Genomic DNA, 20,117 nt, shown 5'->3' with positions numbered 1-20,117 from the left:
GGGTTCATATAATTCATATATATATTCATTTTTCATGATAATCATTATCATGAAGAGGAAGAAAAATTATTTTTTTTATTCATCTATTTACAATGTAATTTCTGTTGATTCTTTTCATGGTGATTCCTGATTCTGATGATAATAGGTTATCATGATAACAATAACAATGTTTAACATGTTTACATTTGCCTTTAATTTATTGAATGAAAATGATGATAAAGAGTCAGAATCATCAGGAATACTCATAAATATCATGATATTTAAATACATATGTATGAGAGTATAGATAGAGATATATATATTCATCTTGATAGAGGAAACAAAAAAATTATCATCACTATGATGATGATTAAATTTATCATCATGAATATATATCTCAGGGAATCAGAGAAATCATGGATTCTGAATATAAAGTTGAGCGATATATATTATTGATTTATTGAATATAAACATTGAACACATTCAGGGAATCATATGTAACTTTGGCTGGAATGATGATAAGGATGAAAACAAAGAGAGGGGAGGAAGGTAAAGAGAGAGAGAGAGAGAGAAATGATGACGAGAAAAAATATCATGTAGTTTTGTACAGAATCGAAAAGTTCTGGACTTGAAATTGTTTGGAAATCATCATGATATTAGTTCATTGGTCTGAGATTTAAATAAGTTCATTTATGTGTATCTTTCAAATCAATATGATAATCACTCATTTGGAATTACAATTAATCAGTAATCATGATGGGTTCATGGTGGTGATGAACCTTTCATGTTGAATCGGTCAATCGATTGAGTTTCATGATAAAAAGAGCAAAAAAAAAGGATCTCTCACGATTTGAATTTGTTTTTCTCTTTTTCGTACATTCGAACCATGAAAAAAAGTTGTTCTGTTCTATGAACTTTCTGAAAGATGAAAAGCTCATGTTCAGATTCATGGTGATATATTATTAATTCTAAGAATGCTCAGTATGTTGTGAAGAAGAAAAAAAGTAAGAAAAATTATTCCAAACTAAATATAAACAAGGAAAAAGTTCATCATCATTATCACCCTGATTATCATCATGATAAAAATCAATATCAAGACAACCTTTAAACTCTGTTGCTTATGATTTTTTTTTCTTGTTACTCTCAATTTCAATTCTGAATTCAGTGTATCGGATATTTGACTCATGATTCATAGGATACATTATATTTATAAATGATTTCATCATTTAATCAGTTGATTAACATGATGATGATATTGAATTGATGATTATGATGATGAAAAAAATAATAATATAATAGTTGATTTGATGAGAAACATTTTAATGACAAGTTAATCAAGCCAACAATTCACAATCAATTGATTTTCATATGTATTTAATTTGATCTGTAAACGTGACTACAATCAAATTGTAATCAAATCAAGTTAATTTTGTTTTCATTTCTTACAATTGAAATAAAAAAAATAAACTTTTTTTTCAGGTTGCAGTTGATTAACTAATAACAATCAAATCAGTTTTCAGAATCAAAATGAATTTTTTGTTATTGAATTTCAACTGACTGTTGTTCAATTACAATCAATGTTAAATTGGTGTTTCTGATTAAATTGCTGATGTTCATTGGGTGTTGATTTGATTGTTAAGAGTAAAACTAATAATTGTTAATCAGTAGGACAATTAATTAGAGTTAAGATTAATTGTAACAATTGGTGATTAATTTTTTGATTTTTATCGGTTCAGGTAAATTTTTATTTCTCCACTTTAACTAATCATCATGATCAATTTTTTGTTTTCCCAACAATTAGTTGATTTAATTTCAATGTTGATTGTAACTGTTACAATGTGAGAATAGGCAGTTAATTGTTGACAATTGGATGAGAAAACAATTCACAATCAAATTAAATTATTTCAAGGATTTTGTTTTTCCTTTCCAACTTCAACAATCAATTTTTTTTTATTTCAACGTTCATTTTGTTATTATCATTGATTAATCATCATCATAGTCAATTGATTATAACAATTGAATGTAAATATCACACAACAATCAAGTTTTGTGAAAAAAAAGGTTTAATCATCAAGGTTAGAAATCAAATTATCTTATTTACTTGACTAGTTTAATCAACTAATTTAAAATGATCAAATTTAATAACGATAATTTCAAGTTAATCGTTTCATTTTCATATTATTCTGGTTGGATCAAGATTATTGTTAATCTATTGGTGACCAATGGTAGTTAATTGTTGTGAATAATGTTGATTGTTGACTTGAAATATTGAATGTCACCTTAACACTTTTTCAATATCAACTTATTGTAGATGATGATGATGATAAAGTTTAAATGTCATGAATTTTATCATCTCAATTCAGGAGAATGAACAAATTTCCATGATTGATTTGAAATGAATTCACCTGAAGATTTAGGGTGGAAGATGAGGGGATGGGGGAAAAGGGAGTGAGAGAGAGAGAAAAAGTTCTATTAGTTGAAATCGATTGACGAAGATGAGAGAAGAAAAAAAATTTCTCATCTTGTTCGACTTCTTTTCTCAGGTGATGAACCCATGGTAATATTACATGAGCAGATTGAATGGAAAAGGTTGGAAAGTTTAGTCTACAGAGTGGGTAATATGATTTCTAGAAATTCATCTACAATTCATTGAATCAGAATTATCGTGATAACAAGATTCAGCGAAAAAGAAAAAAGAAAAGCAAGAAAACAAAAGGTTCTAATATATCATGATAACTATTGAAATCTGATTAACAATCAAACTTTGGAGATTAAGGTGAGAGAGACAGGGAGAGGAAGAGAGAGAGAGAGAGAGAGCTGGAAAATGCTAGAGAGGGTGGAAAATATGTAAATTGAATACGATAATAGTGTTATCATCATTGACCCATGAAAATTTGGTTAAATAAAAGATCATGGTAATCATGTCCACCCCACCAACTGAATCGTCACAATCATTTATATGGAAGTTTTTTTCTCGATCAATTCTCTCTCTTCATTCACTTCCCTGAATCATGAAATTCACATTGGAAATTCAAGTGACAATTGATAATAAATAATAACTGTGATCTCAGGATCTGTTACCTAAATCTTCAACTTGATCTGATAAAATTAGGTCAAAGGATCGATAAGATAAAGAAACAAAAATCATTCATGTTATCATATAATTCAATTTCTTTCATCAGATTTCATCATCATCATCATCTTTATCATTTTTGTAGTAATTTTCTCATCATTTCCTTTTCCTCCTTCATCATCTTCATCAGATCAATACAAAGTTACAATGATCAAAATACAATTAGAAGCAAAAAATTATGAGACCAGAAAAACAAAACGACAAAATTGTTGTATTACATTAAAATGAATGATGTTTGATTATTGAGAAAATAAGTTAATTGCTTTTCATGAATTGATTGTAATCACTAATTTCCAAATATCAAATGGTAATAGAATCGTTCAACAATCAACATCTGATTAAAGAATCAAAGTTTTTAATCATCATTAAGATGAGAAAAAACATTTTCTTTCCTTTTGTTTCCTATTCTATTAAAACAATAAACAATTATTGTTGATCAACAACATGAATTCATTGTTGTCATTTCAAGCATCACTTAAATATCAAGTGTTCATCATCATGTTTATCAGCATCAACATGAAGATGATGATAAAAAAAAAGTGTGACTTTGTTCATCATCATCATCATCATGATAATATCATCATGAAATAAGTTCAGTCACTGAATCTGGTTTCCAATGAATGAAAATGAGGAAAAAAAAACCAGATTCTTATTTTGTTTTTATCGAACCAGAAAAAAAAACTCTCATTCAAATCAATCAATTGATTATCAAAACAATTTAAAAGTTAATTGTTGACAATTAACATGTTAATCTAATTTCTAACGGCAAATGATTAACTAATCATCTAAATTGTTCATTTCAATAACTATTGGAGATTAATTTTTCTTGTCTGTCCTTTCAAAGCAAATTAATCTCATCTTAATGAGAGATTAATTTTTGAATAATTAGTTAATTGTTTCCTCTTATTTACAGAAACAATTAAAAATTTTCTTATTAATTATTTGTAAATGAAAAACTTGATCAATTTAATTGGCAAAAGAAAAATCAAATCAAATCAAATAAATTGCAATTAATTTTATTACTATTTGAATGGTTTTTTCTAATCACAATTAATTGATTGATTGATGATGCGATGCAATTAATTAATTGTCAATGTCAAAACCAAGAATCAGTTAATTTAGTTGATTACTTGTACCATAATAATGGTTAATAAATTAAAATTGAAAGTGTTAATTAAATAATGACTTTCCGTTGACATTGGCTACAATTAAGTGGTAACAATTTAACACAACCGCACACTAAACATGATTACTTGATCAACAATTAACTTTAATTGTCACAAATTTCAATCATAATTAAAACCAGTTATCATTATCATTACTTTAATTATTGGCAATTTGTATTAGTAAATTATTTTAATTTGTTTGTCATCAATTTGAAAACTTCCTTGTCACAATATATAAAAACCAGCAAACAAAAAATTGGCAACAACAATTAACTTTTAAATGATTAACAACTTAAATTGTGTTGATTTACAATTAAAATTTCATCACGCTAATGATTTACCAAATTTAATTTCTGTAACGTTACAGTTAACCCTTGATTATCTGTTAACAATTTAATGACAATTTAAAAGTTTCTCAAACTAAACAAAGCAACAGACAAAAAACAAATTAAATTTAATTCAATTGTTAATATAATTTATAAATCACAACAATTAACTTGATCAACACGATTCAATTGAAAACATGATCAACTTTTATTGTTAATAATAAATTTTATAAAACCAGTTTCTTCATTTGATAAATTACAATTTAATCAAGAAACTTTTTTCTTATAAGTCAACAATCAGTTAATCATGATTAAGATTCTGATTGAAATTGAATTGATTTGAATCAAACAAACAACCAAAAAACTACACAGAAATTTGTTGATCAGTGAAAACTAATCAACAACAATTAATCAAATTAATTAATCAACACTGTTTTCTAATCCACCGGATAATTTAAACGTTTAACCAATTTAAACAATTAATGATAACAAACTGGTTCGCAATCAAATCTATCAACTAATCATAACGATTAATGATAATGGACTTGGATTGACCTAATTCCGGGTTAATCATCATAATGAATTAACATTAATCTGGTTAATTTAATGTTGTTGATATGAAAAAGGAAGTCAAATGAATATGATTTTTTTTCTGGTTCAATTTTGTTTCCCTTTCCATCATCATCATGTTGATGATAAAGGATGATAATGATGATGTTGATCAAAGCTTATTGTTTATCATAATCATATGATTAATGAGACGATTAGGATTAGTGTATATTGTGATTAGTATTCATTAAATTAAGCTTCCTGTTGGTTGAGTATTTCAATCCCAATGATGATGATAATGGATGGATAATAATAATTCATTGACCAAGCCCAGTTTTTTTTGCTTCTTCTGGTCAATAGTTGTTGAAGTGAAGATGATGATGATAACGATGAGAAATCATCATGCGTGCTCATCTTTTTTTTTGAATGGACATTAAAAACGTGCCAAGTTTTCAATGGTCGCCATTTTGTTTTTGCTTAAATGGCCAACAAAAAAGTGACCACTGTGGACACAAAGAGAGAGAGAGAGAGAGAGAGATGATAAAAAGGATGATTGGAAAGAAAGAAAGTGAATGAGAAAGAGAAACAGGATGATGAAGATGATAAGAAAGAGAAGAGATGAGACTTGGGGGTAAAAGGATGAAAGGAGGGGATGAAATCATAATCTCTCTCTCTCTCTCTCTCTTTCATTGTTACCTTGAATCTTTAAGTTGATTTAATAATAATGATGATAGACAATCTTATCTTCATTGTTATCTTATCAGGTTGTTAGGTGATAATGATGATGAGGATGATAATTTCTACTTTATCATCCTCCCCAATTGATAACAATAAAAACCGGAATCTGATTTAATGATTAAACTGTTGTATTTTTTTTTGCTCCTTTCGTTAATTGTTGATTTAATTTCTCACCATTGAAAATCACTAATATCACTTTGAGTATTATTAATGCTGGTAAACATTGAATATTTATCATGATGATGATAATGTTTGGGTGGGTGGATAAGGTTAACTTTATATAATCCATATATTCAGATGTATATACACATATAAAAAAAAAGGTAAGGTTTGATTCAGAGAATTCGTTACCATGGAAACGGGAACAATTTATTCTGGAAAACAATTGCAAACAAGTCACATGATTATTCTGAATTCTTATCATGATTATATCATTTTCTCAATTCTGAGAATGAACTTTTCTCCTCCTCTTACACCCAAAGTAATCATTGAGTTGATTATCATCATCATTGTTTGGATATTAACAATTTCAATATCTTATAGATTTGATCGATTGGTTAATTAATTAATTGATTAAGAAAATTTTCTCATTCCAATTTTTTTATTTTCGTTAATTGTTAATCTCTCTCTCTCTCTCTCTCACTAATTAACTGGATTATTAGGGTAAAAGGTTATCTCGTTCAATTGAAACGCTGATTGTGATGATTAGTTGATTGTTTATCTTTTAATACACTTACTTAATATTAGATTATTTGATTTGTATAATTTAAACAACAATTAAACTAATACAAAGTTGTTTTAGTTATCAAATCTCAACCGTTAATTGTTATTAATTGTGTATATATATGTGTGTGTGTATTTTATCAAGTTGATTAAAGTATCATGGTGATGATGATTAAAACAATAATCAAGTAAATTACATAAATTTGATTGACGTCTGTTAATTGAAAACCAGTAAACCAGATTAATATTAATTGCAAAGTAATAATCAACTGATTAACTTAACTGAATTATTAATATTACAGTAATAATAATTAACGGATGACACAATTAACTTAACTATCTTTCAGTACAATCTAATTTCAAGGTTATTAAGTGTTAATTTAATTAACTTAACCTTCCGTTTTTAATCAACAATTTAATCTTGTTTAAACTCAGACAGTAACCCTAACAATTAAGATATTGATTGGGTAAGTTGTTAACTAATTAATTAGCAATAACTAATTGTTTAAATATACTTAAATACGTAAATCACAATTTAGACTAATTGTAATTATCTTTATCAATAAATAGTAAGTAATTAAAAACTAATCAACAATTTGATTTAATCATTTGGATATAAAAATATTGAAGGTTAATCAATGAGAGGAATCAAATTGACTCTAATTACAATTAACTGGTAATCAGATATTATCAAAATCATCAATATTTTCAGGTTTTTAAACAGGTAAACTAATCATCATCATCATCATCATCATCAGTGAGAGAGTAAATATTATCTTCCTCTTTCTTTTTCTCTTTCTAAATCTGTTTCCGTTTCCTGATAACCTGCCGATTGGTTAATGAACTTAATGATTACCTTTTCTATTAACAATTTAAATCAATAATAGTTGTGATTATATGATGATGATGATGATGATCAACAATTAGAATTGATTAATTGATTTATATTTGACTGTATGTATGTGTATAAATCATCATCATTGTTGTTACTAATTGCAATTAGTTAATCACAAGGTAATATTGTTGATTATCAATTGTGTTAACAGTGATTACAATCAGTTAATTAGTAACAACCATTAATCAGTGAAATGAAACTGAATTGCAATTAGCTGGTAATTAGTTAATCATTTTATTGGTAAACGGAAATGAATTTAATTTTAATTGATTTATTTACTTTGTTTGATTTTTTTTTCTGCTTCTTCAACAATTTAATTTGATTGTTGATCATGATTATTATTAGTTTTACAATCAAGGTTAATCAAAGCTTGTCAATCAGTATTTCATTTAATTTCATTTTGATTGTTTGTTTTTTTTATTACAATTAAAAAAAAATGATTTGATTGATTGATTTAGTTATTGTTTCTAAATTGTTTGCTAATTGTTGTTCATCTCTTGTAATTAATTTAGTCATTATTAATATTTGCTTAGTCTAATTAGTTAATCATTGAATATTAGGTATAAAAATGAATGAAATTAATTGATTGATTGGAAATTGATTGTTACAATCAATACATTTACTTGAATATCACAATACTAATATTTAGTTAATCAAAGTTAGATTATTAATCAAATTAATACAATACAATTAACCAGATAAAAATTGACTTCAACAATTAATCTTATCAATAGGTTGTTATGATTATCATTATTAACAGAATTAACTTTTTAATTATCTTATCAATTAATTACAATCAAAGCTCAAACAATTTGTCTTTCGGGTTAATGAAAAAAGGTTAACTAATTAACAAACAATCAACTAACCATCAATCAGGATAATCAAATGATTAGGATTGTTTAATTTTTGGTAAATTGAAACTAAGCCAACAAAACTTTTAAACAATTAACAAATTAAAAACTTAACCTTTAATCAAAACAAAGTTAATTGTAATATAAACACACTCACACACAAAATATATTTAATTGTTGTGAATCAAATATCAAATAACAATTTAATTGTAATAATAATATTTGCCTTTTTATTTCATTACCCTGACAATTAATTGTAATTGATTAATTGTTGATCAAAACTTGAGCTGTTAAAGTTGTTGTATCAAAAAAGCTCAACGATTGGTAATTTTTTTTGTCTCACTCAATTGGTTTAATTGTAATTAAAATCATCATTAAATCATCATAACTAAATTGCTGATCAATCAGATTAACACTTTGTTTCATTATTTATATATTAAATCAAGAGGTTGGTTTGTTAATTGTGTTTAATCATTACAACAATTTATATATATAAATACAATTAACTTGATGAATGGTAAGTTTGAAAAAAAGTTTTCCTAATTGTGTTGATTAACAATTAACTGATATTAAAGTTAATTATCATTAGTATCATGTATCTTAATTTGTTGTTACTTTTTTTGTCACAATTTAAAACACATCACTCATAATATAATAATAACAATTGAATTGGCAATCAACTAACAGTCAGTTAATTGTTACAATAACAATCAATTGATTGTTGTTGCTTTCCAATCATGATTCAGTAATTTAGTTGAAACAGATTGGGTTGGAAATTGTATTTTTTTTAACAAATCAAATTAATGTTTTTTGATATCAACAATTTAGGTTAAATTGTTTTTACTCAACAATAATTATGATGATGATGACAAGGAAACAATTAACTAACTATTAACAATCAAATCAAATCAACAAGCCAATGAAAAAATCAACTAACTTATTTATATGAAAATATTAAATTAATTCAATTGAATTGTTATTATACTTGATTAGCAATAGGAAAATGTTCAAATTAAAAGTTAATTGTTGTGGCTACTAATACTATTAATAGATTGTGATTAAGTTAATTGTTAAGGTAAGAATTAAACAAAAGGGTTTTACAATTTTTGTGTTAAAATCAAAAAATGAACAAAATAATTAAGTTAATTGTCATTAAATTGTGTTCACATTTAAGGTTAAAACTTTTCTCAGTTAATGATTATTATTAAATTGTGATTTAGTAACACAATTAACTTATCATTAGTTTCATATATATTGTTATCAAAAGTTAAATTGTTGTTGTTTACAATTAACTGATTTTTTTTTATATATTCAGCTAATCATGTTTGGTTTAAAAATTTGATTTCTCACTCAAGGTAACAATTTAAACTTGATATGAATACAAAATAATATAATGATTATGTTAATTGTTGATTGTTGGTTAATTTAGTTTACCAATAAAATGATGTCATTGATTAATTGACCTACTGGTGTTTAAATCATCAAACTTATTAACTGTTATCATTAATTGTTGATCATTATTATTGAAATTATTTATTATTATCATTTAGATTTAGTGTCGGCCAAAATTTAATTGTGATTAGTGTTGATTGTTGATTTAATTTTACACTAATTCCTCCGGAAGAAACCAATTAACCAATAGAGAGAGAGAGAGAGAGAGAAATAAAAAATTAAAGTTAAATCGTTAATTGTAACAATTTATTGTTGTAATACAAACAATCTTGTGATTGTGATTACAATCAGTTACAATTGAAACAGGATGAACTGAATTAAATGAACGATTTTAAAAACTAAATCAGTTCCGGTTGATCAAGATCATCATTGGGTTAATCTAATTAAATTAAATCAATATAACAACAAAACTTGGCTAATATAAGATGATGATTAGTGTATGAAGGTTAATTGTTACAATAAAGTATCACCATTGATTAGATCAACTAATCAAATGTGTTGGCTAATTGTTGATTGTAAGAAGCAAATTTCAAATCAAATGATTAACTATATAAGTTTTCCAACAATTAACTACCTCAACTGGTAAAAAAATTAAGGAATTAACAATTAACCTTCAATAGGAAAACAATGAATTTTATATTTAATTGATAATAATCAACGTAACAATTAAATTGTAATTACGTTTAATTTAAGAGTCCAAGGTTATCAAGTTTACAATTTAAATTTTTTGGGTGAAACTTTTTTTTGCTCCAACAATTTAATTCACTTAATTGATTGAACAATTTAAATTGATGAATCAAATTGTTGAGATTAATTAGTAATCAACTTAAATATAAATAAATCACTGATTTAATTACTGATTGAATCTGAATTTTGTATATTAATTGTTTCAATTTATAATTGTCTAAATGGTTAAAATAATTTTGATTATCATTTAGTAAATTGTTAATTCAATCAAGTTTTAATTGTAATTGTGTGTGGATGTTGATGTGAGTGATTAAGGAATTGAATTTAAATATAATGATGACCTAAATTGTCCTGATTAACATGATTAAAAAAAGGTAATTGAAGATCAGTGAGAAGAATGAAAAAAATATAATTAATATAAATTGTTACTAATTAAATGAAAATTACTAAATTGCAACGTACATTTAATTGAAATGGTAAATTGTTGATAATATCAAATCTTAATCAGTGATTAGTGTTGATTGTTAATTACCAAGTGATTAATAATCATAAACGTTAATAAAGTTAAGTAAATAATAATCTTGAGTAATAACAATTTAAGTTAATCAATCTGATTATTTAAGCAAATTGATAAGAAATTTAGTTTTCTAATACAAAATATCAACAATTAGTTAATTGTTGATACGATTTTCAATCCATTAAACATTTATGATATTGAACAACAAGACGAGTTATAAAAGTTTCTCAATTAAATTGACAATTAAAGTTAATTGTTGAGATGAGAACGATGAAAATTGTTATAATACAATAATAACAATCAATTTTTAATCAATATAATGATAAAGTAAACAACTTTTTCCCAGTCTAATCAATGAAACAATCAACTGATCAATGGGAAAAATAAACAAACAATTATAATCAATTGTGATCATCATCATCATGATTAGGGGAGTAATTAGTTTATGTAGGGGAATTGGGTGGGCAAGCCAATTAAATTGTTACCTTAATCATTTCACTGTGAATAATTAGTTAATATTGTCGAGAAAAAGTTAATCATTTACTAATTGTGGTTAATTTGATTACTAATCATGATCGGAACTAAATTAAGTCAATAACCTGAAAACGATTGAAAGTTAACCAATAATGTGAACAATTTTTTTAACAATTAACCAGTTAATCAAGAGTAAAGAATCATAAACTACCAACATAACCTAAATTGTGACAGTTAACGAAGATGATGAGAGAGAGAGAGAAAAAAAATGGACGAAAAGAAAGAGAAGAGAAAAAAAATTGGGGAAAAAATCGAATTTTAGGGGAAAACGAACGTGTCGCCATCTATGAGTCTCTTTTTCTTCTCTTTCATTTTTTCTATTCTCTTTTCTCTCATTTCAGTTTCGTCTCTTGATCAGTTAACATTCAATGTGTTTAATATTGAAAAGGAAGAAAATAAAAAGAGAAACTTTTTAACATTTTCTCTTTCTCTTCTTTCTTTTTTTTCTCTCTCTTTCTCTCAACTAATTGTAACTTTTAGTGATTTAACTTTTATCTCGTATGTAATAATAGATTTAATGTTATATTAATTAATTTTCTTTTTTCTTGTGATTCGCATTGTTTTTAACTTACACTTATTGTGATTGACGTTTCTCTCTCTCTCTCTCTCTCTCTCTCTTAACTCTTGTGTGTGTTTGTGTGAACTATATTTTCTTACCCCCTGCTAGTGGATTAAGATTAAAGGGATTAGAGTTAAAAATTTCAAAGGATATGGTTGCCATTAAGGGAATTATGATTGACTGTCTTGATGATGGTCCGACCCTTGAAAAGGGTGGTTACATTTTCTATTCTGGATTTAAATATGGTTCCTCTAAAACAGTAACTTCACCATCATCATCATCATCATCAACAACAACAACAAATAATAATAATGTTAATAGTAATCATATTAATGTGACCAAACGGATTAAAGTGAATCAATTTTTCTTTGTACGGATTAGTCGCCATGATGATCCTTGTATTGGTGAACTTGTGTCCATTTGGAAAGATAAATACAGAGATACCATGTTAGCTTCGGTTCGATTATATTTCCTACCTGAGCAAACACCCGATGGAAGACAATCTAATCATGGTCAGGTATGTGTCTCTCTCTCTCTCTCTCTCTCTCTCTCTCTCTCTCACTTAGAGGAATAAATTAGCAACAACAGAGAAAAAGAGAATAGAATAAAACAAAAAGTTCTATTCTCTTTTACACCAATTTTATTCTATTCTTTTTTTTCCATTTCTCTTTCTTTTTCTTTTCTGTTCTCTTTCTTTTTGATTGTTTCATTTTTATCTTCTCTCTTTTTCTAATCTTATCTTCTCTTTCTCTTTCTCTCTCTCTCTCCTCTTCATTTTATCTTCAATTTCAACATAATTTCTGATATAAACGTGTCTCTTTCTCTCTTCTCTTTCTTTCTCTGTGAATATTGTGCTCGGTGAATTTTCCATATATTCTCATCATCTCTCATTTCTGCTGATTGATTTTCTATGTGATTGGAATTAAATCAATTGACACTTTTTCTCTTCTCTTCTTCACATATTGGAATTGTTACTCATTTATATTGTTCATTATGCAATTGTTATAATAATTGATTGTGTTTAAAACAAATATCAAATATAATTAATTGACAATCAATCATCAACCAAACAACCAAATGAAACTTATTGTGTATATGTGTGTGTATGTTTTTCACTTGTGGGGATAATATAACAATTAATTGAAAAACGTTACCGTTTTTTTTAAACAATTAACTCAAATAATTTAATTCAAATTACAAATATAATCAGCACGAGGTTCTTGCAGCATCGGAACCTGTGATCCTACGATTAAATGACCTGGTCTCATGGATGACCGAAGAGGTTGATTGGGTTACCGGTCTTGAAGTGCCTTATCATGCAATTCATATTGATCCCCCTGCCTTTACATTACCCTTTCTTAATTTAATTAATGATGCTAATAAGCAAATACCCTTAGGGCATGATAACAGTAACCCTCAGCAACAACAACAACAACAACACCCAAAAAACCACCAACAACAATCAAATGAGAAATCAAATGAACATAATATTGAAATTAACAGCAAAAATATTGATACAATTAATGTTGAAGATAAGGTTAACAAACAATTACCAGGGGATCAACAGCAATCAACTTGTTCATCATCATCAGCAGCAACTTTAACCTCATCATCACCATCTTCATCATCTTCATCGTCATCACAACCAAATAACAACAAAAATGATTTAATAGGGGTTATTGATTCCCGAATAGGTAAGCTTTTCATTTCTCTCTCTCTCTCTCTCTTTAATATTAATTGAAACATATTAATACAATCAGACGATTAACATTAGGAAAAGTAGAAGCATAAGAAAAGTAATGTTAATTTAGAAAAGAGACTTTTTTTATTCTCTTTACATTTTTATTCTCTCTCTCTCATCTTTTTGACTCACACACCCTCTTTGGTTATGATTCTCTACCAACTGGTTATTTGATACTTGAAGAAAATAATAATGATGATGATGCTCACCAATCAGCTAAAGTTTTCTTTTCACACCATTAGAACCGACAATGAGTCTCACTCGAAGATGAGAAAAGTTTCCAAATTTCTCTCTCAATTTACAATGTACTCTCAATGTACTTAATTGTCATCATCTTCCTTTCTGATTGTTTTCTCCTTCTAATACTTTGTATTAATCGAATAGTCTAATTTTTATATTTATATTCATTTGTTTATTTTTTTCCTTTTGTTTCATTTACCTGATTTTATTCATATTACCTTCTCACTCACTCTCTCTCTCTCTTATTCAATGACCATGATGATTATTTATCTCACTCATCTCAACAGGGAATCAATCAGTCATCGTTGTCCTTTCATATCCACAATATTGTCGATATCGAGCTGTTCTCAAGAAAATGGAAGAAAATATTAAAGAGAAAGAAAATATTTCAACATCAGTAAATTGTCAATCAAATTTACACATTAATAGTAATAATAATAGTATAAATCACAATGTTAATGATACCAAAGAATCACCATCATCAAGTGAATCAAATGTTGATATTAAGGAGACAAAAAGTGTATCATCTACAGTGACACCAATATTAAAACCCTGTATCCGGATCCTTTTTTGTCGAGAAACATTTGAACATGAAGGACTTTTACATCATGATCTTAACTGTGAACACTTAGGTAAATACAAATATGCAAATTATGCAAAAACAACAACAACAACAACAACAAGTAGAAAAGCATGATTTCTTTTTCTCCAGATTGTTTTATCTTTAATCTTTAATTTCTTTACGCTAATTACTTTTACTCTTATTGTTTAATTAGCTCCCAAATTAAAAGGCCGTCCTAGAAAACGTGGTTCAAATCATCATAATAATAATCATTCAAATGGCTCTTCTTCTGCTGCCAACAATAAGACTACTACTAACACTACAACTACAACTACAACAAGTAACCATTCAAGCTCATCAGCTCAGGACTCTGACACCTCTGAGGAAAATAGTAAACAAGATTCATCGAGAGTTCGTTTACCACGTAAATCAAGTGCAAACACCAAGGTTAAATCATCATCATCATCTGTTGAAGTTGATTGTGCCTTCCAAGGGAATACAACCACAACAACCAATAAACACAAGTCAAAACCACCAGCAATGTCACTTAAATTGGCGGAAAAATGTCTCAAAAATGAATCAGAATTTATGAAACAATTGAATAAATTTATGAAAGAAAGGAACACACCCATAACAAGGATACCACATCTTGGATTTAAGAAAAGTAAGAGAGATTTTCTTTTCATCTTCCTTGTATACGTTTGAAGTATAAAAAAAAGAAGAAGCAGAAGAAAATATTCTCTACCATTTTGATAACATTTTCTAACTGATGCTTTTCTTGTAGACTCCTTTTCTTATAAATATTCGCGTTGATCAGATGAAGAAGAAAAAATAATGATGATATTATCATCTAGAAAGAGAGTGAGAGAAAGAGCAAATAATCGTACTTACACTTGGAGAGAGAGCGAGACTGAGACTGAGAGAGAGTGGAAGATGAAAAAGGAAAAAAGTGATGAAGAATAAAAAATTGATACGAGAGAAGAGATTTTTTTTTCTTATTCATATGTTTAGCATGCAATTTGAGACACATCTCATTAGTAAGGCTTGTAAGATTTCTGAAGTGTTTGAAGCCATTTAAGAGGGGAAAATAGGGATAAGGATGATAAGGAAGATGAGAAGATGATAGGGAAATGGAATTGGGGGAATTAATCAAAAAGATTGGTTTAAATCACGTAAGAAAATATGAAGATTGAAAAAAGAGTGAGGGTGATGGAGAGAGAGAGAAAGTTAAGCGCATGAAAGCATGAAAAATGGTAGAGGTCACACCCCTGTAGGCAGTGGTGAAGGGAAGAGGTTAGCAAAAAGAAAGGAAAGAAAGAGAGAGATGAAGATGAAGATGAAGATGATAATTGAGAGAACAGTCAAGTTTAAATGAATGCATATTTTCATGCCTATGGCTTTTACTTTATGCTTACAATCAAGAAAAGTGTAGTTACCATTGTGATCTATTAATATATTTTTAATCTTCAATTGATATTTATCATTAATGTTTCTTTGTATATAACTATCACTCTGCCTCTGTTTTTTTATTTATTCAAATAATTCAGATTATTTCAGATGATATCAACTTTATCTTTCTCTCTTTTTCTCTCTCTTGGTGTATTTACCATGTTTGCAATATTATTTTGCTGCCTGGTTGACTCTCTCACTTACTTTGATTTATGCCTTTCTTTTTGTTTATTGATTTATCACCATTGTCAGGACTTTGGGGGTGATATCTATGTAATGAGTTTTTTTTATCTATCATGATGTTGGGAGAGGTGAAGATGACTCTCTGTGTATTTGTTTCTCTCTCTCTCTCTCTCTCTCTGCTTGATTTCTGATTCTTTGTATATTTACAATTTCCAAGAACTTTTCTCTCCTTCTCTCCTTTCCTCTTGCCTCTTTCTCCATGGGAAATGTTATCATGTTTTCACTTTCTTATACAACAATCACTATCAATGAATTGAATTGTGTATATATTTATACATGATTTTTTAAAAGCTTTAGAATCTTTGTTAATTTCATGTTAACTGAAGTGAGAATTGAATGTTGAAAAATTTTCATTTATCTCTTGTGATGACTTTGATTTTTGTGATTATAATGATAATCATCATAATGATTATGTTGATGATGATGCGCTTAAATATGATGATGTTAATGAAGATGAAATATTTGTGAACAAGTTGATCATCATAGGAAAATTATTGAAGCCATGATAATGATGATATGTAAAAGCAGAAGACTCTAAGAGATGAAGAAGAAGAAGAAGAGAAAAAAATAGAGAGAGAGAGAGAGAGAGAGAGAGATTATCATCCTCATCATAATGATAATCATCATATTCAAGACTATCCTGACAATGAAAGATGATAAAGAAAGAGGATGACAAGTCAAAAATAATGATGATAATAAAAGGTTTAATGTAATTGGTTTTTTCATGTTGATTTTTTACCTTTGCTCATGAAAAAAAGGTGATGATGTTTTTTTATCTGCATTTCATTGGTGAATTTCATTTCCATTGACCTGGAAATCAAGTCCTTTTACCTGTTCATTATTATTAAAAGATGCTAGAGAGAGAGAGAGATAAATGATTCTTTGATCATCAAGCAAGAAAAAAATAATAACAATAACAAACAATCAGATGAAAAATCACTTCTATTGATGTGGTCAAGGTAAAAAAAGGTAGTCACGATTTTAAGTCCACTCGTTTCTTACCTGATAATGAGATGAATATGCTTCCTACTTCTTGATTTCATCATGAAATTTTTTCTCATCCTTTTTCTATCCATCTGATTAAATTGTGGATTCTTTTTTTTATTGTTCACATTATTTTTGATTATTATAATGATGAGACTAATGATCTATTTATTTTTCCGATGATAATGTTGGGATGATATGATTTGTTGTTGAGTGACCGGAACAATAATATAAAGTATGTAATGTATTAAAAACATATATGATAAAGTTAAAACCATAAATAACCTTTAGGCGATTTTGAGAGTTAAACCCTGAAAGAAGAAGTAGATAATTTGAAAAAATGTTTAAATCATCATCGGGAAGATGATAGAAGATGAAGAAAATATCAAAATGGGAGTGAAGAGTATGTTGATGATGGAAGATGATGATGAAAAAAGAGAGCAAAAATGATAAACTTGTTTTCCAAATTTTATGTGAGTCTTGGTCCATTTTGTATGTATATTTGTTGACAATTGAAGAGTACAGAATAGTAGAGGAAATATTATTGAGAGAGTGAGAGGGTGGGTGGAAGAGAGGGAGAGAGAGAGAGGATGATAAGGAAGAGAAAGGAGTTGATATTTTGCCTGAAAACTTACTTTTAATAGAAAAGAATGTTGATGACAGTTGAGAATCAAGGGAATCGATATTTTGAATAGGAAGAGAAAAGAAAGAGAAAAAGACACACAGAGGAAAAGAGAGAGATGATTTTCCATGTTATAACTTTATCTTCTTTCTTCTTCTTCTTCTTCTCTCTATTTCTCTTTTTATCATCTTTCCTCAGTTTTCTAGTTTCTGTCTCTCTCCCTCTCTTTCTTGTCCTGTGATGATGAATAAAGAGTTGAATGAATTGGGCTCGTGAAATTAAAACGTAAATTCATCTGATTAAAGGTCGATGTGATGATGATATTTCATATTCTATCTGCAAATAAAAGGATAAAGACTCAGATAAGTTGTGAATGATGAGTGAACTTTTTTTGCAGTAATATGGTTCATTTCTGAGGATAGAGAGAGAAAAGAAAAAGGTAAATTTTCACTCAAACCACTGACTTGGAATCTTGAAAAAGAAATAATATATTTTTCTCATTGAATTTTTTCCATATTTCACATCTCATCTTCACTTTTGTTTCTCATATTATCAGCATCTTATTTACCATGTGTGTCTCTGCATCTCATGTGTTGTTTATTGTTGTTTATTTGTCGTCGTTCAATAATCATTTTAAAGGAAAAAAAAGGTAAAACCTGCTTCCTTCACAATTTAGTTTATTTCTTTCTCTTTTTCAAAGAGAAGATGAAAAGAAAGAGGAAGATAAAGTGCATGTAGAAAGAAAGACGAAAAGAAAGAAAAATCGCTTCAAGAAGACAAAGAAAAAAAGAGAGAGAGAGAAATGATAAGCATGAAGAGAAAGGCAAAAGCTTAATCCTATCTGATTGTATCCGATTGCAAGTTAATTTAAAGTCCAAATGCAATTGACTAAATCGAGGTCAATCTCAATTCTCTAAGCGGTTATAATACAATAATAACAATCTACAGTGTGTCTGATCTTGAGTGTGTTGAACATGATTCTCCCATGCATACATGGTGAAAATGTATTAATTATTTCAAGTTTCAAGCTTTACATTCAATCTTAATCTTTATCTTGATCCAGAAAATTATGTTTCCACTTCCTTACAATATTAATCTTGATGTTTTTTTTATTATTCTTGCAACATATTTACCTGTCAATATCATAACAATAATCATTACAGTTGTAAATTGTTGGATATTAGCAGAAATTGAATGTGTGTATGTTATTACAACACTAGTGTAAAAGTGATCACCTTTTTTTTTATTTGGGAGAAAAAAAGTTTGCAAAATTTTCATCAGAAAAGATTGACAGGTCTCCTTACATTGTCACGATAATCTAGCTCAAGGATGAATTTGGTGTATGAAGTTTCAGTTTTTTTTTCTGCTTCATTTTTCCTTCTCTCTCTCTCTCAAATTTGCTCAAATTCTGATGATACTTCTCTCCCTCTCTCACTCGAATATAAAATCAACACCAGATATTAATGTATTTATAATTTTTTCTTCATTATGAGAAATTTTATCTTCCAATTTCATTTTATTTCTCATTTGTTATCTTTAATTTTATTCCTATCGCCATCTTGTTTCAATGTTGACTGTAAATGATGATGATGGTGATAACATTTATCTCTCATGTCATTCATTTAAAATATTCTGTAACCTCTTTTTTTTTACAATGAAATCGGAAATTGAAACTTGAAGATATATCTCCATGGAGAAGTTGACTGTATTTCCTGTTTATATTTCTTTTTTTTTATACTTTTCATGATAATTCAGCTGCAATTCATGAGTTGAACTACAATCACGATTGCAGAATTTTCTTTTCTCTTTCTTTTTTTCCGCTCTCTATCTTATTCACAGTTATCTGGACAACATCTCTATTCCATGGTAATAATAATGAATTCTTATTCAGTTTGAATGTAAAATGATTTTTCAATAACATGAGATAAACTATAATATCGGGTGGAGGTTATTATTGATTAAATTTGATTAGAATCAATTTTATACTCTACCTGACAAGTTATCACCATTTTAACCCAACATCAATCCTATGTTATCATGATTTTTCAGTAGATTGATCATTTTCCATTGAATTTATCTCTATCTCCCTTTCTCATGATAAAAGTTATCAGGGTTCAGATTTATTATTTTCTCTCTCTCTCACTTCATCCTCTTTGTTTTCTATCAA

At 27.6% G+C, this 20,117-nt stretch overlaps 1 protein-coding gene across 1 annotated transcript in view; it reads left to right on the top strand.

Annotated features, from left to right (window-relative positions):
- The first annotated feature begins 11,889 nt into the window (after positions 1-11,889).
- The window catches only part of LOC128394863 (bromodomain-containing protein DDB_G0280777-like), a 37,988-nt gene continuing 29,760 nt past the window's right edge, over positions 11,890-20,117 (top strand). Inside the window, exons 1-4 of the mRNA XM_053355236.1 lie at positions 11,890-12,626; positions 13,320-13,803; positions 14,378-14,722; positions 14,867-15,316. Of these exons, the coding sequence (XP_053211211.1) occupies positions 12,261-12,626; positions 13,320-13,803; positions 14,378-14,722; positions 14,867-15,316 (1,645 nt within the window). The 5' untranslated portion in view covers positions 11,890-12,260. The remainder of the gene's footprint in view (positions 12,627-13,319; positions 13,804-14,377; positions 14,723-14,866; positions 15,317-20,117) is intronic.

This window comes from Panonychus citri, unplaced genomic scaffold (assembly GCF_014898815.1).
Source record: "Panonychus citri isolate SS breed McGregor unplaced genomic scaffold, ASM1489881v1 Contig00023, whole genome shotgun sequence".
Taxonomy (NCBI): Eukaryota; Metazoa; Arthropoda; class Arachnida; order Trombidiformes; family Tetranychidae; genus Panonychus; species Panonychus citri.
The sequence above is the reverse complement of the archived record's forward strand: the minus strand, read 5'-3'. Positions and strand labels throughout refer to the sequence as shown.